This window comes from Phodopus roborovskii, unplaced genomic scaffold, assembly GCF_943737965.1.
Source record: "Phodopus roborovskii unplaced genomic scaffold, PHOROB, whole genome shotgun sequence".
Classification (NCBI taxonomy): Eukaryota; Metazoa; Chordata; class Mammalia; order Rodentia; family Cricetidae; genus Phodopus; species Phodopus roborovskii.
In genome coordinates this window covers 3,181,194-3,207,047 of record NW_026126444.1, presented here as the reverse complement: position 1 = coordinate 3,207,047, position 25,854 = coordinate 3,181,194, and the positions used below count along the sequence as shown (strand labels likewise).

The 25,854-nt window shown below is 38.9% G+C and overlaps 1 protein-coding gene across 1 annotated transcript in view; it reads left to right on the top strand.

Moving 5' to 3' along the window:
* Lpar1 (lysophosphatidic acid receptor 1) overlaps nucleotides 1–7,037 on the top strand; it is a 119,415-nt gene extending 112,378 nt beyond the window's left edge. The window contains exon 4 of the mRNA XM_051187855.1: nucleotides 4,657–7,037. Within this exon, the coding sequence (XP_051043812.1) occupies nucleotides 4,657–4,958 (302 nt within the window). The 3' untranslated portion in view covers nucleotides 4,959–7,037. The remainder of the gene's footprint in view (nucleotides 1–4,656) is intronic.
* The last annotated feature ends 18,817 nt before the right edge of the window (nucleotides 7,038–25,854 follow it).

Below are 25,854 nucleotides of genomic sequence, written 5' to 3'. Positions count from 1 at the left end.
AATTATAAACTGTAAGTGTCTGCCATTCATCATGACACAAAGAAGGGTAACAGCATGCTTGTTTGCCAGCTAGCTGGGTGAATGCAGTGGCAAACAAGGGAGACCCTGCCTCAAACAAGGTGGAAGATGGGGACCACCTGAGATTGTCCTCTGACCAGCACACATGCCCTGTGGCATGTCTGCAACCACATTTACACATAAGGACACACACGCGTGTGTGCGCGCGCGCACACACACACACACACACACACACACACACATTCCTCTGACTTCCACACACACACATGGACATACACATATACACAAACGTGCCCAAGGGTTACAAAAGGGAAATAGAAATGTTCAACACTGACTAGCTGGAGTAAAATTGGTATTAAGATAGACATTACAACATGAGGCTGGAGAGATGTGTGAGAATGCATATCTTCTTATAGAGGACCTGGTTTTGATTCCCAGCACTCATGTCATAACTGCCTGTAACATGGCATCCACTCACACAGACAAGCATAATTAGAAATAATTTTTAAAAAGGACATAAAACATATGAAACAATTCTTTTCAATGGACAGGGAAATCAGTTTATGATAATCTAGGTTAAGTTAGTCTTCTAGAAAAAGCTTTCACCTCAAAGGCCACCACAAGCTGGAACTGGTGGCAGAAACCTGGAATCCCAACTACTTGGGAGCTGAGGTAGGAAGATTGCAAATTCAAGGCCCCCCTGGGCTAGATTATTCTAGCTCAGGATCCACCTGGGCAACTTGGTAAGAGTCTCTCTCAAAAGAATGTTAGAAGACATTGGGGATATATCCCAGTGTAAAACATTTGTTTAACATGCATGAAGCTCTGGTTCAATCCCCATTACTGCCTATAATTTCAGAAGAATCACAATGGACCTTAAGAGTTGAACTGAAATTTGAATGGATTCTGGGATACAACTGGCCTGCCTTGAGGGAATACACAAATTCAGTGACACTAGGTGGGAAACTCACCATCAAGACAGCCTCATAAATCCTTCCCCTGTCTTCTACACTTCCTTCCCTGTGTTGCTGCCTTGATTCAGACTCTGCTTATTCCAATTTTAGAATATATATATATATATATATATATATATATATATATATATATATATATGCACACACACACACACACACACACATACATATTCTAGTTACCTTGGTAATTTTCTACTTCCACTGTCACTAATCTGTATCTTAAATGAAAACCTGACGGTTTAGGCCAGTGAGATTAAAATGAAGGTCATTATTCCTTACAATCTATCATCTGCATTGTTATTACATGTGACTAAGGCTGAGAACCAGTGCTAGGCTGGAAAACGAATGTCTTAGCCAGATACACAGGGTTTTTCTGGCCTTGGACATCTTCCCTTCTGCCACTTCTGGCTTTACAATATGTAACCACACACTATTTGTACTTCCTCTCTTTCATACTCTTGAATATCTTTCTTGGGTTTTGTGCCCTGGTCTGCAGAGATGCTGCCATCAGAAATATTCCAAATAGACAGAATATCAAAAGTGGTCTTCCCACTGGCATTCCTTATACTTTTTATTTTCCATCTTGTGAAGTGTGGAGCTGGAAACTTGCAGAGCCACCTGAGGCTGCATTGCTTTCTCAAATTCCCTCTCCCTCTTCCTTCGTGGTTTCCTTCTCAAGCCTAATGGTGCATCCTGGGGCTGTCTGGCAATCTGTGTAGCTCTGTAGATACCAAGTCTTCATGGTTCACCTCATGCTTGCACATTCTTCTGTGCCAAGGATCTACCCCAGAGCTGTGTACACAAGCTTTTCCAGCTGTGACACTCGTTGGTGGCACTGGGGAGCATACATTGTAAAGAGAGCATCTGCCCATTGCTCCTCATGTCCTGTGGTACAGGAAGAAAGCTGCTGTTTCTCTGCTTTACAGATAATGAAATGCTTTGCTCACCTCATCCATGCCTCTACACATGCAGATGTGTGCACATCTAACTCTCTGCAGACTGATGTGGTCCATCATACACACATGGAGTTGTATGACCCAACTTAGTTAGAGCTGACTACTTATTTTAAAAAAGAAAATGAAGGCATGAGACTTTCATTCTTAGAAGCTCAGAGGGAAATCCGTAACTTGAACAAATTTGATTTCAGACTACACATAAGGACATTCACTCTGATTTAGGAGCCCAATCATCTTGTACTTTCCCAGGCCCCCTGTTCTCCTCCTATAATGCACACTGTTGTCTTTGGGTCATTTTGATCCAAGACACCCCAGAGAAAGAGAAGGATGGGAAAGGTCCATGTGAATGGTTTTCAATGTGGGTTTGTGAAGTTCTCAACCTTGCATCAGGACATTTGATTGAAGTCTTGAAGATTCTGAGACAGTGTGGCTGGGCCCAATCTCAGTTCTGAAACCAGTCCCTTCCAGTGAAGGAGAACGGAGAGGACTCTGAGTTTCTTCACTAAGTGTTCACATACGTTAGTTCCTGTCTGGCTGTGGCATTTCCCACTTCCTATGGCCAAATCTAATAGTGTACTTTTTGTTTGGTTTGTTTTTTTTTTTTTTTTTTTTTCCCCAATATAGGGTCTCTCTGTGTGGCCTTGGCTGTCCTGTAGACTAGGATGGCTTTGAACTCACGGAAATTTGCCTGCCTCTGCTTCCCAAGTGCTGGGATTAAAGGCGTGTCCACCACTGCCCACCCACTTTTTTTGTTTTTTGTTATTTGTTTGTTTGTTTGTTTTATGTCTAAAAGAGAAGTCCAAAGTCTCATTTCTAGAATGTCCCTTTCCTAAAAAGACTGTGCTCTCCCTGGCTTTTAGCATTGGAAGAAGTCACAAACAACCCATGACTGTATTTGGATTCTTTTCTGGTCAAAGTCAAGCAGACCAAGCAGCTGCATGAGAATAAGGGCTTTTCCTTTCTGTAGCCAACAGGGAAAATAGGTTGTTTTATTTAAACTATATCTGCCTGTGCTTGTAGCCAATCAAGCTCCAAACTTGAGCTCAATTAGAGCTTTGATAAAGGAAAAAAGGAAAAGGAACTTTTAGGATCACTTTCCCATTCATGGGTGTGTGTGTGTGTGTGTGTGTGTGTGTGTGTGTGTGTGTGTGTGTTCCAAGTAGATGAATAATGGGACTGTGCATTTTCCATCCAAGCATTTTCCACCCTGAGAATAATTTCTTTCCTGGCTTCTCAATGAATAAGGCATTATTTCTGAAACCCAAGAGGCATTCCTTTGATTTCCCTTCATGTTTAGCTTTCTGAGTGATTTTCAATAAAAGAGGAAATTCAAGGACTTGGAATGAAGGCTCTGTTAACACTTTTATTGAGGTTCAGATAGTGGTCTGGCTATTATCTGCTGATATTTGGAATATTATTTTCCCTCTCTGAGGAGAGTCGAGAGTATTGTATTTATAAGAAAAACGAAGCACCTTGGATGCTCTTCAAAGAGAACAGCAGTTTAAAACCAATACACATTAGTGTTAGACCGGAGTGCTTTATGGGAGAATTTTCTTCTTGCTTTATTTGTATTTCCCTGGTGAAAAGGTTCAGAAAAAGAGAGAGAGTTGGTAAAAGAAAGGAAGGAAGGAAGAAAGGAAGGAAGGAAGGAAGGAAGAAAGAAAGAAAGAGAAGAGAAGAGAGGAAAACAGAAAAGAAAGTTCACATGCAAGGCTGGGCTGTTTGGAAATTAAATCACATTTGTTTACTTTTTATGAAACTCCTTCCTTGAGACTGGTCCAAGCTTAATACTCCAGCCTAAGTTCACATCCACTGAGGCCAGCAGTGCCATGTGTATCTGTGTGAATGTAAAGATTCAAATAAATGTAAGAGTTCCCCCAGCTCACCCTCTGTTTGCTAGATGACTGTTTATTCAACATGGAGCCTCTTTGCTTAACTGTAATGGCTCACACTGCCCCAACTGGCTATCATATCGCCTCAGTAGAAGACCCCCCCCCCAGCACATGCTAAAATAACATATTCATCAAGGCTAATTAATCATTTAGTGACTTACATATTCCTTCAGATCCAAATGGAAAGTGATTATCAGAAACTAAATAAGACGAGATATCTTTTCCCATCTGAATTTCCAAACCACTTGTGATTATAGGAAAATCTTAATAATGCAGAGTAGTTGTGGAGGAGAAGCAGAGAATGGATCTACATCAGATGAGAACAATGAGACAAAATTTCAGTTTGCTTAAACGACCTAGTTCCCCAAAAGGCAAAGCAATGATTTGTGCACTGGTAAACAGAAAATAGAAATTGCGTCTTCACTAAACATGGGGGCATGTGCCATTAATGTCTATCTTTTGCCCTCCCTCCACCATGCCTTTATGAGATTTTATTTTTTACAAACTTATGTAGTAGTATGTATTCCTGGTGCATTTTTCTCATGGAGCAGCTATTTATCAAACTCTGTGGTCTGTTCAAAATTATTAGTATCTCATAACATCCTCAGGTTTAAGTAGGACTTGAATCAACAGCATATTATTAAGGTGATTATTTCTTCTATTTCAGAAGCAAGCTTTTCATTTGTCTCCATGATTGGTGGCTCTGGTCTCAGGATTTGCACACAGACCTGAGATCATGTCATTTTTTGGTTACACATTTCATAATGATATTCCTTATTCTCCTTCTAATACCTGATCCCTCCCCTGTCATCGTAGGTGCCTTCATTGTCTGCTGGACTCCTGGACTGGTCTTGTTACTGCTGGATGTCTGTTGCCCGCAGTGCGACGTCCTGGCCTATGAGAAGTTCTTTCTCCTCCTCGCGGAGTTCAACTCTGCCATGAATCCCATCATCTACTCCTACCGCGACAAAGAGATGAGCGCCACTTTCAGGCAGATCCTGTGCTGCCAGCGCAATGAGAATCCCAATGGCCCCACAGAAGGCTCTGACCGCTCAGCCTCCTCCCTCAACCACACCATTCTGGCTGGAGTTCACAGCAATGACCACTCTGTGGTTTAGAAGGAAGCCAGCCAGCTTCTGTGTAGCTGTGAACCCCCACACCCCATTGCTAGGGTAAGGTGGGGAGTCAGAGAAGAGGAAGACGCTCCCGTACTTAAACACTAACCAATGGCAGTATTTGTCCGTAGACCCAAGAGACTTGATATAGCCTGAGGACGAACCTATGTGGCAGCCCCCATCTCCTCCTTTGGAAAATAGAAAGTGTATGTCTTGCAGTGAAATTCAGAAACAGACTCCGGGTGACCATGTAGCCTTCACTAACTTATGTGGTTTGGCTTAAGCCAGGAAAAAAAAAAATCTGCCAAACTGAGTGCACGACTTCATACAGGCTTCCCCTTTAAAAAATAAAATGAAGCAAAACAAAAGAAAATAAAAAAACTGTGGAGGATGCATCTCATTTAATAAGTCAGCAAGTTTGTGACTGAAAAGACTGTTAAATTGACATAGGAGAATTTCTTCCACCCTGAGGAAGACTGTGAATTAGAATGCTTTTGTGTTTGTTTAGAAAGCAGGCATGTGGTGTGTGTATACTGTATGCTTTTCTTTAAAGATAAAAGGATACTATCTTAAATCTTCTAGGGGATAGAAGAATCTAGTAAAAATCATTGTTCATTTAGGCCATGGAAGAAACAATATCCTCATCACTTTACCTTTTAATGAAGGTATTGAAACACACACGAAAGGCCGGGAATGTGAATTTATCACCCAAAGAATGTGTACTCTAAAAACATGAGAGAAAATGAAGTGCAGTAGCATTGTCCCTGCATCATTAAGACACCCACATGCGTTCTTGGTGTCAGGACATCAGCGGATATATATATTTTTTTTAAGCCTGTGGTTTTCCAAGTTATAAAATAATATGTATTTTCCATAGAAAACTTGAAAATTGCACAGCTGTGTGAAAAAGAATAAAAAAAGAAAGATTATTACAACCCAGAAGTAACCATCTTTACCAACTCATGCATGTATGCCTACAGACATATATACTTCTTTTTACATAATTGGGATGATAGTGTAAAATGTTTTGTACCTTTTTCTTTCAGAATTGCCGTTTTCCTATGGCATTAATTTTTTTTTTTTTTTTTTTACAAAAACAGTGTTAGTGGCTATATAATATTCCATTTAATGGATGCAGCTCAGTTTATTTAACCATTCCTGTATTGTTGACTAGTTTTTTTTAATTTTTCATTATTATAATATTGGAAGAATATTGTGTACATAAAACTTTGCCAGTATCATTGATTATTTACTTAGGACCTATTCCCATGAAGGACCTACTTTTTAAAATGTGAAATGTCCTTATGTATTTTCACTTTATAAAAAGGGATACCCTACTTTCAAACTTCAGGGTGGCAGTGCTAAAAGCCCTCAAAATTACCTTTTTACAAAAGAAACACAGTGATTAATCTAGCTGAGAATGACATCTTAACAAGATGTTTCTCAATAACCAAGATGCCCTAATATAACTAGCAATTTCACTTTGATTTTTTGAGGGAGTGGTGATCCCATGCTTGGCAGCCATGACTGTCATGTAGAACTGAGGAAAACAGAGAAATCAAATGTGAGAAGCAAGTCCACCATTTTTGTACTAAGTAGCCTGGGTGGGGTATGTTAGCAACTGGCTGCTGTGTGGTCTCCAGCAATCGCCCAATAGTTGCTTGTGCTGAGATGCCTTGTACATTGTCTGGATGACTAGTGGCTGTATTGGTGTGCTATAAGGAGCAATGAGGAAGAAATACAGCCCCGAAGCAGGTATGGGAAGGTCAGAGGGATGTTTGAGAGGAAGAAGTCCTGAAGAGAGTGGCATTCTGGGAAGGAGGAAGGTGGAGTGAGGCCTTTGTCTGCACAGAAGGAAGGCACATGAAGTGTGCCTGTTGAACACCCAAAGGAAGAGTAGATGGAGAGCCAATTAGCAGGAAAAAAGGATTTTGCTCAGAGTTTACACAAAATGCAGAAATTTTATACTGGAAATGAGTGAAATGAACTTGGACTTTTATTGATGCCATTTTTGTGGGGGAGAAAAGGGCTATTTGAATTGAAAAGAATACTAATTAGACCTTAATAAATCATTCTCAATCAGTGTTGGGTGATGTGTGGTTCTTGTCAGTGCGGTTTCTATTGTTTGAGAAACTTCTGACTTGTACTGTGATGTCTTCCCTCTTCAACCTTCTTTAACTTAACTGTCTGAGATGAAGCAAACACTGTTCCTCCAACCTAAAGACCAGTTCCTGTCCTGTGAGATTCATGAAAGATGTTACTTCAAAAACTAGAGTGAGGTGCTTCAAAGAGGATTTTTTATTATCTATTTACTTATTTTAAATAAAGCAAATACAATACAGTAAGATAAAACAAAAACTAAAACATAGGAATTGGACAAAACAATAAACAGAAGAAAAAGAGCCTAAGAGAAGGCACAAAAAACCTAGAACCACTTGTTCTCACATTCAAGCATCCCATACAAACACTACACCTGGAGCCATAACATATATGTAAAGGGCCTGGTGGAAACACTTGCAGGTTCTGTGCATGCTGCTTCAGTCTCTGTGAGTTCATATGAGCTTTGATCATGTTGACTTAGAGGTCCTTTTTTTCTTGGTGTCCTCCATCCCTTCCGGCTCTTATATTCTTTCTGCCTCCTCTTCTGCAGGATTCTCTGACCCCTAAGTGGTGGCATTTGATGGAGACATCCTGTTTAGGCTTGAGTGTTCCAAGGTCTCTCACTCTCAGCTTCTCCACATTCAGTGAGTCATGTAGATATTGGCTTTAACAAGCGGTCTTGGTGTCAATTTCTGGAGAGCAACCTATAGTCTTGGCAATATCCTGGGTTATTTGGGAATAGCTATGGGATGGACCCCTCTGTCTAACAACTCAATTCGATATAACTCAATTCCAATATTGGTAGCTTCATTGATGGCAAGAGATACTAGTTGTTTGGTGATTTCATTTAGATTGCCTTCATATATGTACATATTTTAGGAAGCTTCTACTATATTAGGTTTCCATATTTCTCCTCAAATGACCCCTAATCTTAGCTGGGTTTTCCCATATTCCCTCCCTCATTCCTCCATCTCCTTTCCCCACTTAATCTTCCCATTCTACACTCTATCCACCCATAACTATACTCTATTTCCATCTCCTAAGGAAATCTACCTGTCTCCCCTGCCCAGTTACTTGCTATATACCAAACCTCTGCAGTTCTATGGATTATAGCTTGGTTATTATTGAATTAAGAGCTAATATGCACATATAAGTGAATGTATACCATATTTCTTCTTCTGGGTCTTGGGATACCTCACTCAGGATGATTTTTTTCTAGTTCCATTAATTTACCTTTGAATTTTATTTTTTTTAATGGCTGAGTAAATGTACCATTGTGTAAACGTACCATATTTTCTTTACCCATTCTTCTGTTGAGGGACATCTATGTTGTCCACAATTTCTAGCTATTATAAATAGAGTAACAGTGAACATGGTTGAGCATGTGTCTTTGTGGTAAGATGAAGTGACCTTTGGGTGCTATTGTGTTTGGTGCATAGATGTTAAGAATTGCAATGTTCTTTTGGTGGATTATTTTTTCTTTGATAAATATCTAGTATCCTTCCCTATCTCTTCTGATTACTTTTAGTTTGAAGTCTATTTTGTCAGATATTAAAATAGCTACACCAGCTTGGTTCATGGGTCCATTTGTTTGGAACATTCTTTCCCATACTTTTACCATGGGGTGATATTCATCCTTGATTTGAAGATATAGATCCTTGCATCCTTGACATAGAAGAAGGATGGATTCTGTTTTCAAATCCATCCTGTTAGTTTGAGTCTTTTTATTGGGGAAATTGAGACCATTGATGTTGAGATATATCAATGAGTAATGTTTGTTGATTTCCGTTATTTGCTGTGGTGCTGGTGCTGGTGGTGCTGGTGATGATTTGTGTGTGTGTGTGTGTGTGTGTGTGTGTTTCCCCTCTTGTGATTTGATGGTCTGGGATCATTTATTTTTTATGTTTTCTTGGGTGTACTTAATATCCTTAGGTCTGAGTTTTCCTTCTAGAGCCTTCTACAGGACTTAATTGTAGATAAATACAGCTTAAATTGGGTATTATCATGGCATGTCCTATTTTCTTTACCAATTGCGAATGAAAGCTTTGCTGAGAATAGTAGTCTGGGCTGGTATCTGTCACTTTTAGAGTCTATAGACATCTAACCAGACCCTTCTGGCTTTTAGAATGTCCATTAAAAAGTCAGGTGTTATTCTAATAGGTCTTCCTTATATATTACTTGGTCTTACTGCCTTTCAGCTTTTCATATTCTTTCTTCTGTACATTTTATGTTTTGATTATTATGTCCTGAGTGCCTTTTTTCTGGTCTAATCTAGTTGATGTTCTGAAGCATCTTGTACCTTAATAGGCATCTCCTTCCTTAGGTTAGGGAGATTTTCTCCTATGATTTTGTTGAAAATATTTTCTGTGCCTTTGACCTGGGTGTCTTCTCTTTCCTCTATTCCTATTATTCTTAGGTTTTATCTTTTCATGGTGTCTCAGAATTCCTGGATGTTTTGCACCAGGAGAGATTTAGATTTAACATTTTCTTTCGCTGGAGTATCTGTTTCTTCTATCTTATCTTCAGTGCCTGAAATTCTCTCCTCCATCTCCTGTATTCTGTTAATGAACTGTTCAATTTCTTTAATTTTTCATTTCCAATTTCCCTCAGTTTTGGTATTTCTTTATTAATTCTAGTTCTACCTTCAGGTCTTGAACTGTTTTATCCATTCCCTTCTACTGTTTGTGTTTTCATAGATTTCTTTAAGGGATTTATTAAGTTCCTTTTAAAGGAACACTACCATAGCCACACAGGCTGTTTTGAGTTCTTATGTTTCTGCTGTGTTGCAATACTCAGGGCCTGCTGTGGTAGAATCTCTGGGTTCTAGTGGAGACATATTGTCCTGGCTGTTATTGATTTTGTTTTTACACTGGCACCTAAGCATCTGGGTTTGGGAAGATTGTAATTCTAGGTGCTGATATCTGGTCTTGGCTTTGTTGGGTGGGTGTCAAGGAGCAGAGAGCAATGGAAACCTATGCTCAGCTCACTTTCTCCTTTTGTATATTACAAGATTCCAGTTCAGTGCATGGTGCCCATCCCCACAGTGGGCGAGTCTCTCCAGTCCTAGTAACTTAATAATGATAATTCCTCATAGGCACATCCAGAGGTCCACATCTTGGGTGGTTCTGGAGCTCCCTGAGCTGACAGCTAAGAAGAACCACTATAGAACTATCACAAAAATAAATAAACAAACAAATAAATAAATAAGAAAGAAAACCAGAAAATGAAACAAAACAAAACAAAACAACAACTACCACTGAATTCTAGAAGATTCCATTTTCACTCATCCTATCCTAAATGGACAGGGAACATTCACAAAAGGTGATGGACCAGTTTCAAACCCTGTGTCTTACTTCAGCCCCAGCCCACATAGACAGTCTTCAGTTGAAACTTTGCATTAAAGAGAATTTTTATCTTGAAATCTCATACTTAGTAGTTATTAGAAAATCTTACCAAATATATAGAATTTGTAACTATAAAATTCTTAAAACATTCAAAATTTCTGATTGATAATTTACCAATATAATGTTCAGACGTCCATAAATACTCTGGAATTTCTACAGTTGGGATAGACGCCTTCTAATCACAATACAAGCACCACCACTAGGAAATTAATGTGGACACAGAATCTGCCATTTAATCCACAAGCCAAATCTGAGTTTCACCAGCAATCTAGTGATGTCCATCAAAGCAAAATAATCAATCCCAGGGCCCCAGGTTATATTCAGTTGTCATCTGCCCTGAGTCTTCTTCCAGTTTGAACCACTTCTTCTTTTCTTGAACCCCACCCTGCCATGGTCTGGCACCTGAAGACCATAGGTCATTTTGTAAAAGTTCTCCCAAGCTGAGTTATAGTCATATGATTTATCTATGGAGAGATAATTCAGAGGCACTGCTGTGGTCCATGTTGCACTCCATGAAACAGCAAATGCTCAATTGGTTCTTCAACACTCAAGCTTCCCTGCTGCGAGAAAACTCACTTTTTCCTCTTCTTAACTAGCTCTCTATAGAGAGGTACTTTAAGATATGTAAACACTTTGTCTTTCACAAAAGCAAAATAAAGCAAAAAAAAAAAAAAAAAAAAAAAAAAAAAAAACCTGCACGTTACAAGTAGTTTTACCGACAGCCTGGTCTCACTGCCACGCCAGCCCCAATTAACACACAGAGATACTGTATTAGATACAAAGCTGGTGGCCTGTTACTAGTGTTTCTTATTGGCTAGCTCTGTCTTAATTATTAACCCATTTCTTTTATTTCAAGTGTTTCCACATAGTCTTATTGTACTGGAGAGAGGGTCAGGACCTCTGCTCTCTCAAGTCTCTACATGTTGAATCTTCTCCTACCTCTCCCTGAATCCTCCTTGTCTCCTAGTCCAGCCTATCTTGCTTCCTGATGGCCAGTAGGGCTTTATTCACTAACCAATACAAGAAACATATTTACAGAATGACATCTCCCATCATTTCCTCTTTTCTGTCTAAAATAAAAGAAGGGTTTTAACTTTAACATAGTAAAATTATATATAATAAAACAGTTATTAAGCAAGAACTATAGTTAACAATATTTAGTTCATTAACATCAAGAATTAAAGAAAATATTCTATTATCTATCCTATCTTTGTGAGTCTAAAGTCCTATATGTAACTTACCTTTAATCCTGACTAAGGAAAACTATAACCGTAACTATCTGTCTTCAACTCCATCAAAGACTACAGATGGATAATATATAAACTCTAGAAATAACAGAGACATCTCACCTGGTCACCTGAAGTTCTTCTGTAATGTTCTATCTTCAGCCCATAGGCCATAGTGTGTCTGGCAGACTCCTCAGCAAAGCAGGAAACTTTAAACTGTCCATCTGTATTGGCAGTTTGTCAGTTACCTTTCTCTGTGTTTTGCAGAATATCTGGCAGACTCTTCCTTGAAGAAGGAGCCCTGTAGTAATGTCCATCTTGTTTCAGCAGTCACTTTTCTGTGGGCCCTGCATGTGAAGTTTATACAACATAAAGTCAAACAGTCCAGACAAGATCAGTATCTTGCCCAAATGCCTAGTCTTGCCAGTTTGAAAGCAAACTCCATAACGAGTTTGTTTTTGTTTTTGTTTTTTTTTTGATGTCTGACCCAATTGTGCCTCACTGTTAAGAAAAATCCTAAACCATTTTAAATGCCATATATGTAGGTCTTTGAAAGGTTTGAAGAATATTTATCCATCTAAAATATATCTCTATATATCTAGAAAACCTAACTAACTTAACTCTTAGTTTTAACTATTATAGGTAACTATGGAAATTATTCATTACATTTCTAAATAAGCTATATAAACACAATACCTAAACAAGAGGAGAAATATACATATCACAAAATTGACTTTAAATTTGTATCAATAAATGAAAATCCATTCCAAAACAAAGTATTTATTTCTATACCATAATACCCTTTTACCTTTAAAAAGAGATTGGTTGTGGTCATTAACTACTTACAACCAACCCCATTAAACGAAAATAAACATTTATAGATAATATTTGGGAATTTGGCCATCATTCTTTTCAAACTGCTTCCTGCTGGTAGGGGTGCTGTCATCAGGATATTAAAAAGATGCAGAACTCCTGGCTGTAGAAAATCTTCAAGGCTGCCTTGTCCCAGCTGTTTTGAATGTTGGATCACCTGAGATCTGTTTCAGGGGGTCTTGCTTGATCAAACCATGTTACTCTGGAAGGAATCCACAGAATTTTATTTTCGGTGGAAACAAGAATAGAAATTCTTTTCCCCAGTAACCTGTCCTTAGACTTAAATTTTGGAGTCATAGCATTTTTAAAATATATAAATTAGATTAATTTAGCAGCTTTGATAATCAAGTGTATTGTAGCAATTGTTGTTCCTTCTTTAGCAATTGAGCAATTCAAAGACAGCACAATAGCACTCAGTATCCAGACTCTTTGTGTATTTTCCATTTTACATGGCTTTTTTATTACTCTATTTCTTTTGCTTCTATTTTTTCATTTATTGAGACAGGGCTTCTTTGTGTATCTTTGGATACCCTGGAATTCACTCCAATCACCAGGTTTACTTTGAAATCACAGAGATCTGCTTGCCTCTGTCTCCCAAGTGCTGGAATTAAAGGCATGTGCCACCACACACAGCTACTCTCTTTCTAGTTTTTAAAACCACTTTATCCTGTTTCTATTTCTTTCCCAAGCCTATGTATATGTTAAAACATACTGTAAACCCTTAGAAGCTTTTCTTTATCTGAACCTGTCTTTACTGTAAATCTTTATCTCCTTCTGGCCACAAGTCTTTTATCTGGTAAACAACATTGCTAAAATTAAATCTATAGCTGTATTAGCCACCATCTATCGAAGATGGCGGGGGTACATTTACTGCCAGAACTGAGAGCCGTGCTCACTGCCTTGGTCTATGGTACCATCCAGCAGCATGCTGCCAGCTTGGAGATGTGGTCACTGCTATTGCCAGCTCTCGTACATACCATTCAATTTTTAGCAGGGCTTTTGTTTTTGTTTTTTTGTTTTTTGTTTTAAAGGAGCTGTGCACGTCTTTGCTTGTCTCTAGCAAAACAGAGTCCAACTGAGAAAAATGCTGCTACCAAGAAGATTTGCTTGTCTCTGTTTAAGCTTTTGTTAAGTTTTAAGTGGAAGGTTTTAGTACCCATGTTGCATGCGCCATTTTGTTATGAGCAGTTTCCCCTTCAGCCTGGTCTCACTGCCACACCAGCCCCAAATAACACACAGAGACACTGTATTAGATACAAAGTTGGTGGCCTGTTACTAGCGTTTCTTATTGGCTAGCTCTGTCTTAATTATTAACCCATTTCTACCCACAAGTGTTTCCATGTGGTCTTATCTTACCGGAGAGAGGGTCAGGATCTCTGTTCTCTCAAGTCTCTACATGTTGAATCTTCTCCTACCTCTCCCCGAATCCTCCTTGTCTCCTAGTCTCACCTATCTTGCTTTCCTGATGGCCTACAGGGCTTTATTCACTAACCAATATGAGAAACATTTTTACAGAATGACATCTCCCATCACGTGTGTCCATTGCATTTAATGTAGTGAGTTTCTGCCTTGTGTGTGTGCACATGCCTGCATATAAAGGCCAGGGGTTGATGGTGAGTGTCTTCATCAACCTTAGTTTTTGAGACAGGGTCTCTCACTGAGCCCAAAACTCACTGATGGCTATGTTAGTTGGCCACCAAGCTCTGGTATCCATTTATCTCCACCCTTCTACCCACAAAATTAACATTACAGACACATGCCACTGTGGCAATATTTTGTTTGTGCTCTAACAAAGAAAGCTTGCCTGTGTGGAGCTACCCAATAATTAAGCATGGAAGCCAGGCAGTGGTGGCTCATATCTTTAATCCCAGCACTTGGGATCTCATGCCTTTGATCCCAGTACTTGGGCGGTGGAGACAGGACTATAAAGTAGGTGGAGATAGGATCTCTTGCCCATTCAATCTGAGGGTTCATAGAGACAGGAGCCCAGCAATTCTTCAGTCTGAGAATTTTGTAAAGGTAAGAGCTCTAGTGACTGGCTGCTCTGCTTCTCTGATCTTTCAGCTTTCACCCCCCCTAATATCTGATTCTGGGGTTTTTATTATTAAGACCAATTAGAACTTGTGCTACATGCCACCATGCCAGGCTTGTATGTGGATGCTGGGGATCCAAACTCAGGTCTTCATGCTGGCCCACTTAGTCACTTACCTGGCTCCCTTTTCATTGAATTTTAATTTTCTGAGTTCATCATTTATTTTCATGGATGAAGCTATTACCAATGGACCAGTACTGCTAAACTCTGAGAATTTCATGGCTACACATTCCATAAATTACTGAGTTTTTCTAATGATATATGGGCTTGGAAATCTTCAACTAGGAAGCAATGAAATTTTTAATGATCTTCATTTATATTATGTATGTGTGTATGCATGTGTGTGTGTATACATATAGTTTTTTCTTATTTTACATATCAATCCCAGTTCCCTCTCCCTCCCTTCCTCCCATGCCCCCCCCCCGGCCCCACCTGCCCCCCTACTCCACAGGGAGGGTGATGCCTTCCAGGAGGGATCATTAAAATCTGTCAAGTCATTTGGAGTAGGAGCTAGGCCCTCCCTCCTGTCTCTAGGCTAATGGTGCTGGCACAACTGGATGATGGTGTGTAGAAGACTGCAGATAGACCCATGTCTATCTCCATGCACAAAACTCAAGTCCAAATGCATCAAAGACTTCAACATAAATCCAGCTATACTGAACCTCTTAGAAGAGAAAGTGGGAGGTACCATTGAACAAATTGGTACAAGAGACTGCTTCCTGAACATAACACCAGTAGCACAGACACTGAGATCAACAATTAATAAATGGGACCTCCTCAAACTGAGAAGCTTCTGTAAGACAAAGGACACAGTTGACAAGACCAAACAGCAGCCCACAGACTTGGAAAAGGTCTTCACCAACCCCACATCTGACAGAGGGCTGCTCTCCAAAATATACAAAGAATTCAAGAAACTAGTCACCAAAATACCAAATAATTCAATTGTCAATAGAGGAATCTAAAATGGCTGAAAGACACTTAAGAAAGTGCTCAACATCCTTAGCCATCAGGGAAATACAAATCAAAACAACTCTGAGATACCATCTTACTCCTGTCAGAATGGCTAAAATTAGAAACATCAACGACAGCTGATCTTCATTTCTTAGTAAGTCTCTATAGGGGAACTGTAAGGTATACGGTTTTTCCTCCCACCACTGGTCTTGTCCCGCCACCACGCCAGCCCCAATTTAACACACTGAGACTCTGTATTAAATATAATTCTGTTGGCCTGGTACTAGTTTCTTATTGGCTAGCTCTGTCTTAAGTATTAACCCATTTCTGCTGATCTATGTATTTTCACATGGTCTTTTCTTACCAGGGAGTTGGGCAGGCATCTGATCTCCCCAGTCTCTCCATGCTGACTCCTCCTTACTACTTCCTATTTCCTCCTTATCTCCCAGACCCACCTATCTTGCTTTCCTATTGGCCAACAATGCTTTATTCATTAACCAGTATGAGAAACATATATGACATCTCCCATCAGGAAACAAAAGTTCTTCTACCAGATAATCATTTAGTTTTACTACTATAGATTCATGCCTTCCTATTACATACAGTAGTTGATAGCATTACTATCATCTCTCACTTGATATTTCTCCTTTAAAGGGTATATAGATTCACATGCAACTTAACAATAATATGAGGCCAGGCTTGGGACACACATCTATAATCCCAGAATCCAAAAAGGCAGAGACAGGAATATCAGAAATTCAATCCCAGCTTGGGCAATGCTGGACACTGTCTCAACTCTCCTCCTTAAAAACAAAAGAAAGAGAGAAAAGAAAAAACCGAATATGCAAAGATTCTCTGCGCCCTCTAAGTTTCTCTGAATGATGTAGGCTTCCAAATTGTAATAGAACATTACAATCAGAATGTGAACAGAGATATAATCCAGAGATACAAAAGTCCCACAAAATTTCTCCTGTTGTAGGTCGAAGTCACACCCCTCTATCTTACCATCCTGACAGCTAACATCCATAATTCCTCATTTACATTTCAACAATGTTTTCATGTAGAAACTCACAGTACTTCTGTGTAACAATAACTACAGCATGATGAACTAATGCTTTCCTAAGTTCCTTCATAAATATGTAGAAATAACAAACAGGCTCTACAACAGATTACACATATCCTAGAGGGAGGCTACATAAACATACAATCATATATATGTGTAATATACACACAGAGACACAGAGCTGAATAAAGTAAAACATCTTCCTCGCAGGATGAAAGCCAGACTACAATCTGCTGCACATTATCTGACAAACAGCCGCATTTCCAAATAACACAAATCAGAGAAGAAATCTTAACAGGATTTTATGAGATCAAAACACAACTTAGCAAAATGTGTGTGTGATAATGAGTCCAGAGCTAGTAAGGAAACCCATAGCAGTGAATTCACATATTGAATTTTTATGAATCAACACTTTATTCTCCATCTTAAGAAACTAAAGAACTTGAAAACAAATCCAAAGCAAGTAGAAAGCAATAAAATTGGTACTAGGACATCAATGGGGGAAATTATACTGAAAATTACTTCTTTGGGAGAAAATCAACAAAATGAATGATCGCTTAGCCAACTAAACAGAGAAAGTACAAATGATTGGTATCAGTAAAGGAAAACGAGTCATCACTACAGATCACATGGGCATTAAAAGAAGAACAACAGAATATAATTAGCAATTTTGTTCACAAATTTGAGAACTGAGTTTCAATGGTCTAATTTCTCAAAAGACACCCTGCAAAACTAAGGCAAGAAGAAATAGACAATCTTGGCATGCCTTTGTTACAAACACTGAACAAATAATCAATAATTTTCCAAAACAGAAAACATCACAGCCCCACTATTTCCAGAAGTAAAAAATGGTGTCAATTCTCTGTGGTGTCTTTTTGTTTTAATTAGGAGAGTGAATCCTTTCTCATTCCTCCTATGAGGCTAGTATTACTCTGCACCGAATCAGAGTATCTTACACATTTTTTTTTTGTGTCTTCAATAAAATACTAACAAATTGAGTTCAAAGTCTATAAAAATTTACACAGAATAACCAAATAACCTGCAATCTAGGAATGCAAATCTGGAACTCACTCATTCGTGCCCTCTCTCTGCCAATTAGGGAGGAAGAGTTTTCTCAGCATGATAAACAACAGTCATAACAAAACTTACAGGTAACTCTCATGAGCTTGTGACGTCTGAAACACAGACAAACACATTTGTATCTTTCTTGGGAGCCAGAACCTATCGAACACCCAGTAATTTCACACACTGGTCTCTTTGGCTGTACTTTTCCAGGTGTTTCTAATTTTCCTTGAGAGCTGGCCATTGACAATCAGAGGTGGTTGTCTTCTGAATTTCATTCCTTCCAGATCACACTATAGTCCACAAATGTGCAGATTACAGAATAGCTATGAAATTATTAAAATAGTTGTAGTTCACAGAGGTTGTACCGAAGTTCAGACAGAACAGATATTGGCTGAGAAGTAGAGTCTGTAGTGGGACAGATGAGAATCCCTAGGGATGACAGGTGCAGAGCTGTGCAGGCCAGGTGGAAGGCCACCTGGGAGTCAGGTGAAGAGGACTGACTGTCATAGTTGCATTTTGTCCTGGCACCTGGGGATAGAAACAGTGCCCCAATTATTGTGCCAATTTTCTTGAATGAATTTTTGTGATAAGTGATTGGATAGTTAGTCAGAGAGTCTGCAACATTTTTGGTCTTGGAGTATCCCTTTTATTATAGTTCCAGGCGAGAGATTCTGACTGGTGTGATAATAATCACAGGTCTCTCTTTCTTATATGATGGGTATACTTCCCAGCTGCCATTTACTGACACACATGAATCAGTTTCTTCTGGTGTGCAAATGGGCTTATTTACTTGGGTAAACAGATGAGAGTCATTCTTTCTCAGTGCTTATACTCAAAGTAGATTAACTCAGATCAAAACTGTTGCTTCATAAAATTATTGTGTCACTATAGGTGAGATAATACCTTAAAACAGATATTTCATACAGCAAAAAGCCTGTTAGCCTGCTCTTCTTACTAACAAGGCACTCACTGGTGAGAAGCTTGGAGCTAGAAGCTCTTCCCTTAAGATCTGGAAGAAGACAAAAACATTTCCCCTTATCAATCCCTATCAACATGATCATGAAAGTCTTAGCTAATATGATATGAGAACACCATAAAATTAAAATCAAAACTATATATATATATATATATATATATGTGTGTGTGTGTGTGTGTGTGTGTGTGTGTTATGGTAGCCCATATAGAAAATCTAAAGGAACTGATAAAGAAAACCCTTGTGTAGCTAGTTACTGTGACTGCTATTTTCTTGGTTTCTTTTCAATTGTAGTGACAATACCCTATCACAAAGCAACATGAAAGAGAAAGGGTTTGTTTTAGATAATACTCCTAGGTTAGCTCCATCATAGTAAGAAAGTTAAAGTAGCAGGAAGTTAAAGAGCCAGTTACATCACACCACAGCCAAGAGCAGGGAGAAGTGAATACATGTATGTCAATGACCAACTCACGTTATCATTCTTATAGAGTCCAGGACCAAAGCCCACGGAATGGTGCCTCCCATACTAAGCTTGAGTTGTCCCTCATCAATTAACACCAGTATGATGGCAGTTCCCCACAGACATGCCCACAGGACAGCCTGATCTAGACAGTCCTTCAGTGACTAGCTCTTTCCAAGTGATTCTAAAGTACGTCAAGTTGACAATAAAGGTTATCACAGAAAGAAGTAGTAGCAGCAAAAATCCAAAATACTGATAATACCAAATGCTGGTGAGGATGTGACACCAGGGAACGTCTCATTCATTGCTGATAGAGACACACAGACAGTTTGGCAATCCCTTATAAAGGTAAACATATGCTAAATGTGGTCCAGATGTCACAACCTTTGGTACTTACCCAAATGATTTGAAATATTATTTCCACATAAAGGCCTGGACATGAATGCTTATAGCAGTTTTATTTATAGCTGCCCAAACTTGGAAACAGCTAACATGATCTTCAGCAGGTGAATGTATAAATAAATCATGGCACAGCTTGGCCTAGGACTGCTATTTAGCATTCAGAAGACATGAGCAATTAATCCATGAAGATACATTGAGAAACCTCAACATCATGTTTCTAAGTAAGAGACTAGACTGAAAAGACTGCATACTGAAGAATCCCAAACACGAGACATTCTGGAAACTCAAAACTGTGGAGGCGATAAAAAGATCAGTGCTAGCCAAAGCTTAGAGAGGAGGAAGGGTGCCTTGACTAGGGAAGTTAGTGAGAAGGCAGGCTGGCTGTAGGAGCTATCAGCTTTCAGTATGTCTCATCTACACTGACTCAAGGAACTTATTCTGTATGATGGTGTGAACATGGTGGATAGGCTTCTCCAAACCCAGAGCATGTGTAACTTCCAGAAGTGAGCTGTAAGGATGTACCAATGTTGGCTCACTGAGTATAGTGAGTGCAGGAGGTCAGTAGTGTGGGTGCATGTGGCAAGGTTCTGAGAACTTCACATCCTCTTTCTCAGTTTTGCTGAGTCACAAACTGCTCCTATAAAAGGGATGAATAATGCATGTGCTGTCTTCCCTGATGCTGCTTAGCTTTCATATGGACCTCTAGTCTGATGTCTGTAGGATCTTTGTGATGTTTTGATCATCAGCTTGGTCTCTGTCATCAGGCTATGGGCATCGCCTGCAGCTTCCCAGCAGTGCTGTTGTGATGATTCTTCATCTGCCTGTCATTCATCTTTCGTTTTTCCTTGCAGCACTTCTGGGTTCTCTGTGGAACTCTTCTTGATTATGAGTCATTGCACAGTATATGCAGGTCATCGGTCATGGTCTAGCTCTCAGCAGTAGGATAAGGAAGGGAAGAGAAAAACTACCATGTTCTTCAAGAAGTCTCTCTTGGAAGCTGGGGAGATGGCTAAGTAGTTAAGAGAACTTGTTACAACCATCTTTAACTCCAGTTCCAAGAGATCCATCATCTTCTTCTGTCTCTGTGGACACTGAACAAACATGGTGCGCACACCTGAATGCAGGGAAAACACTCATAAACATAAACATAATAAATAATTTTTAAAGTGCAACAATAAATTTATCTCAACCTCAGTGACTGGTGTCCCCCCCCCCCATACTTCAATTAAGAACTTCTATGTGCTTCTATTAATCACAGCTGAGTACCTTTCTATTTATATGTTCATTAGATCATATCTGCCTTTACTCTTATTTCAAAAATAAATTTACACCTTTTTTTCCCCCCTAAACTTCTTTTCAATTTTTGTGGATACTAGTGAAGAACATTTTAAGTACCTGGAACATAGTTGGGAAAGAAAGTTAAACACACTCAGCCCCTTCTTTACGGGGTTATGGAAGACAGATGTCAGAAGAGGAATCATTATGTGAGGCATTTTCCAAGAGTGATTGCGTTGTGAACAAGGCTTTTCTGAGAAAGTGACTTTAACTTTTGTAGCTGGTGATTATTTATGATGTGGGTGAATGTGGAGATGCAGAAAAGCTGATGGCATGTCCTGTGTAAGGAGTAAATGGCTACACTTAAAGACCTGCAAGATTATATACATATCATGAAAAGCATTGGGGTAATTGTCAGGAACTGTGTTAAGACAAACCTTGTAATTTATGCTAAAATAAAGAAAAATTCTCTTCATTCCAGGGAACACACTGCTGAAGCACTTCAAGACTGGGAAGGAAATGATGAGCGATGCAGTTTCAAAGTTTGCTGACTGTGTCATTGTGTAAACGGGGATATGAACGGATAAGGGAGAGCAACAGAATGCCATTGATGTGTGGGAGGGCAGGAAGATGAAGTAGCTTAGATGATGGTGCTGATGGGGTGGACATCAAACTGTGATCATGTTTTAAATACAACGAGTGAGAAAACAAAGCCAAAAAGAGGGGTAAGTGGGCTGTTGATGACACAGGAAAATGAGATGATGAGGAAACCACTTTTTCCTCTGGTTTAACCACCCGTGTGAACACAGAGGTCATTCATTGAGATGGGAAATTTCAGAGTAGTGGAAGAACAGAAGTTCACATAGAGATTTAGATAATATTTGCCTCTGGGATGTTCAGCAAGAGCAATGTCAGAGATGATGGCCAGCAATGTACTGGCGAATAGATGCCTCTAGGAAATGAGTGTTTCCAGTTGCTCAAGGAAGCAAGCATATTGTTAGGATGGGGACACACCTGTAGAGGGCACACCTGGAGAAACGCTAACACATATGAGAATAAAGGAGTTTAAAGAGGAATCTATGAATCAGAATCTGCAGTGGAATAATTTAAAGAGAATTAACATCCAAGCACTTGGAACTGTCTTTACAGCTTTTAAGTCTTCCAGTTACATTGTCGGGTCTTTAATGTTGCTCCTATCAATTTTTCACATGTTTATATCTATGAACTTTTATTAACAGCTACTGTGGGAAGGAAGTAATGAGTAGTGCCACCTAGCTATGACATTTATGAACCGCAGCAATGACCGCTGTGGCAAAGCCAAGGTACAATAAGTGGTACTCACATGATGGCAACTAACATCTGTCTAATTGGACTCCAGGCCCACTCCTCAGGAAGGAATTCTTGTCAGGTGCTAGAAACCTAGAGAAACACCCAGGGCCAATGAGTCCATGCATCTTACAATCTACTTAAATCTACTACTGCCACTTTGCTAGACCAGCGTAATTCCTAAATGTTATTCCTATAATACAGATATGGGGTGTAGCCACCACCACCATCAAAGGATCTTCTCTTTAGAGCAAATGAAGACTATTACAGAAAACCACAACTGGAGAGAAAGCAGAGATGGATGGATCATGGGGAGCCCAGCCAAGATGGTTATTTCTGCAGCACAGCTCCTGAATGTATAGCTCTGGAAACATCCCAGGAAGTCTGTTATGTGGTTGCCTTTCTTAGAGAGAGCAGCATAAACCAGATGAAAATGATGGCAATAGCAATATATGTGCAAATGTTGGTGGAGGAAAATCTCATCCCATCCCTAGACAAAGAAACATAGCAGCAATGACTGCTGGGAGAAGGAAAATTAGCTTCTCCCAGGGATGAGTGCCCATATTGGCTGTCCAAGGCAAAATGATTAGCCCTGAAGCCATATTCACATAAAAAAGAAAACAAAAACAAAAACAGATTCAGCAGGGTGTGTTTATATATTTGTGCACATGTAATAATAATAAAATAAAAGAAGCTATCCATCTGAGATTGGGGGATAAAAGGACTGGAGGAAGGGATATGGGAGAGGCTGGAGGGAGAAAAGGAAAAGTGGTAAGTAATATGTTTTAATTAAATATATTAGATTTATAAAGGAAAACCATGGACAGAATGCTTCTCTTATATTTTAGCTGGTTATTATTATTAGAAAAAACAGTAATATCTTATATTCATTTGTAATTAATAACCATCCTAAACATTAGGAAGAAAGGAAGGAAGAACCTGGAGAACTGGATCAGTTGTTGAGAGCACACAAAAGACCAGAGTTCAGCAATCAGTACCCACATTGGGCAGCTCTCAACCACTGATATTCCAGGGGATCTGATACCCTCTTTTGACATTTTCTGGCACTGCACTTATGTGCACCACCCCACTGATATACACACATAATTAAAAAAACAAAAACCTTTAAACAAACTTTGTAATTTGTCGTCTTAGAACACTGGTTAGAGTTTTTAGCATGTTTATTGTTGTTGTAGTAAATTTTACCTTGGCAAAATTAAAAGAGAAATTAATTGAAAGGAAATTTAATGTTTTGTAAAATTAATTAGACTATTGAGAAATTGTGTTTGGGAATCAACAGGCACTGAACTAGGAAGTAGAAATTACAGGAATTCTCCTCTAACAGAAACTATCTGGGCTCAGCTGGAATGAATGAATCCTCCTAACTTTTGGTCATGATTTAGATTCTATTAAGACATGTTTTAGATCACATCACAGTGCCTGAACTGCAGGGAATCAGAGAAGGGCATGACATGGATAGGAGTCTGTATCAGAAGAAACAGTAATTATGTATAAACGATAACTAAGGGATAATTCAGAAAAGGAAAGAAAACACTGGTCAGTAATAACATCAAATGTCTGCAATTCAGGATTTTCATATTGAGAACCACAAGGTCTGCAAATGACAGCAATGCTTCTGTTCACTTGTCTCACATTCTTTGGTTTCTTTATCCACACAACAGCATGTGGGCAAAGTAAGTGAGCAATTATTAGTTTGGGGGAAATAATGGTCACTCGAGTACACCACTGACTTACTGAGTAGTGTATTAGAGCAGAAGTGCCATGGTAGTGTTCAATAAACTAAGTCCCAAAACAGTTTCAAATCACCTGTATGAGGCTAGAAGAAGATGTCAGTTCCCCTGGAGCTGGTGTTGGAAGAAGTTGGGAGCTGCCCCTTGTGGGTGCTGGGAAGAGGACTTTTGTCTTCTGGAGGAGTAGTTTGTGCTCTCGGGACTCTTGAGCACAGAGCTAGCTCACCAGCCTCATCAGATTCTCAAATCTTCGTAATAGCTTCCTTCAGGTAAGATTCAGGAAGCAAACTGCTAGTTCAGTACATGCATCAATCCTTCTTACTTCTGACTGCCCAGGATTTCCAGTTCTGAGAAAGCCCATTCTCTTCATCAGTACCAGTTAGGAAGCAATTCTTTGATTTGGCAAATTGGCATGTATTTATTTCTCACTTTTGATTTTAATTTCTTTTGCTCATTTACAACACTGATGATTTTTCATAAATTACTTTTTTCTTTATGTAGCCTTTGTCTTTATAAGTTGTCTGTTTCTTTTTAATTTGAAGCAATTTATTTATCAACTTTTTAATTCTTTCTTAGCTATTGTGAATGATTGAATGTGCCCTTATTCAACCATTTTTTTCTTATTTGCTTGAATTCATGTTTCTTTAAACATCAGCATTTCTAAGACTCCTGCTTACTCTGTAGTAATTTTTAATTTCTTGTTACATGAGGAATGTATCTTACATACAGTAGAAATTTTGGCTTTCTTTTACCCTTCCTTCCATGAGGCTTTGTATATTAGGGTTATTTAACTGACTCTCTTTATTTCTCCTTATTATGCATGTGCTCCTCCTTTCCTTCATTCTCATTTGCCATCTTGAAATTATTTGTTCAGTTACTTTGAAGTTTTGTACATTTAAAAGATGACTTTCAGAAACATTTTAAGGTCTGTCAGTGCATATCCATGTGTTTTCTTTCTCGGGTTCAGTAATTTGTTACTGATTCACCAATTTACTTCCTTCCCACCCCTTCCCTCAGCATCATTCACTCATTAAAATCATTTGCCTATTTACCCCCAATCCTTGTTTTCCAGTTCAGTTGTGCTTTGAAGGGTTTTTGCTAACATCTGCCAGTGAGCCCTAAGATAATTTCACTGCTGGCTGGTGGTGTGGGCATGGTTTGTGTTTGTTTGTTAAAAAAAATAAAACAAAAAAACAAAATAAACAAACAAACAACTCAGATCTTGTCTTCTCTTTCCTTTTCATCTTTAGGTAGAATCATCATCTTCATCATCATTAATATTATTATTTGGCTCCTCTAAATGACTCTACCACCAACCTAAGAAAATAGACTTTGTGATTATTTAGAGGTATTTCTTAAGAAATGTTAAGACACAGCTCTGTTACCTCCAGCTTATGTAATTAAGGCTGATAAAGAATGGTAACCTGGCTTCTTAGCATACTTCTGCTTTATTTTGGAATTTAGAAATCAAGACTCGGCATTACTATCTGTCTTTTCAGTGTAGTTACATGGTTGGGTAGAACTAGCATCTTTCAAGAGTTGAGTGTAAAATTCTGCACTTTTGTTAGGCTGACCATGTTGATTGTGTTTGCAAATCCCTGCTGCTCTCTTGCCTTTCCTGCCATCGATTGAGAAAGGCAGAGTGAGGTCTCTGGTTTTTGACAGTGCATTATTTCCTTGGGGGAGGGTCTGAATTTCTGCATTATATATTCTATTTCATTAGGAATATATATGTTTAAAATATTCTTTCTAGTTAGTTTAATTTGATGTCAGTATCTTTCCTCTTGTAATTCTTTGATATTTTTTAAAAATAAATTTTATTTAAATTAAAAACAATTTTATTTTACAAACTAATCCCAGTTCTTTCTCCCTCCCATCTTCCTATGCCCCCTCCCACCAACCCTTTGTCCCACTCCCCAGGGAGGGTGAGGCCTCCCA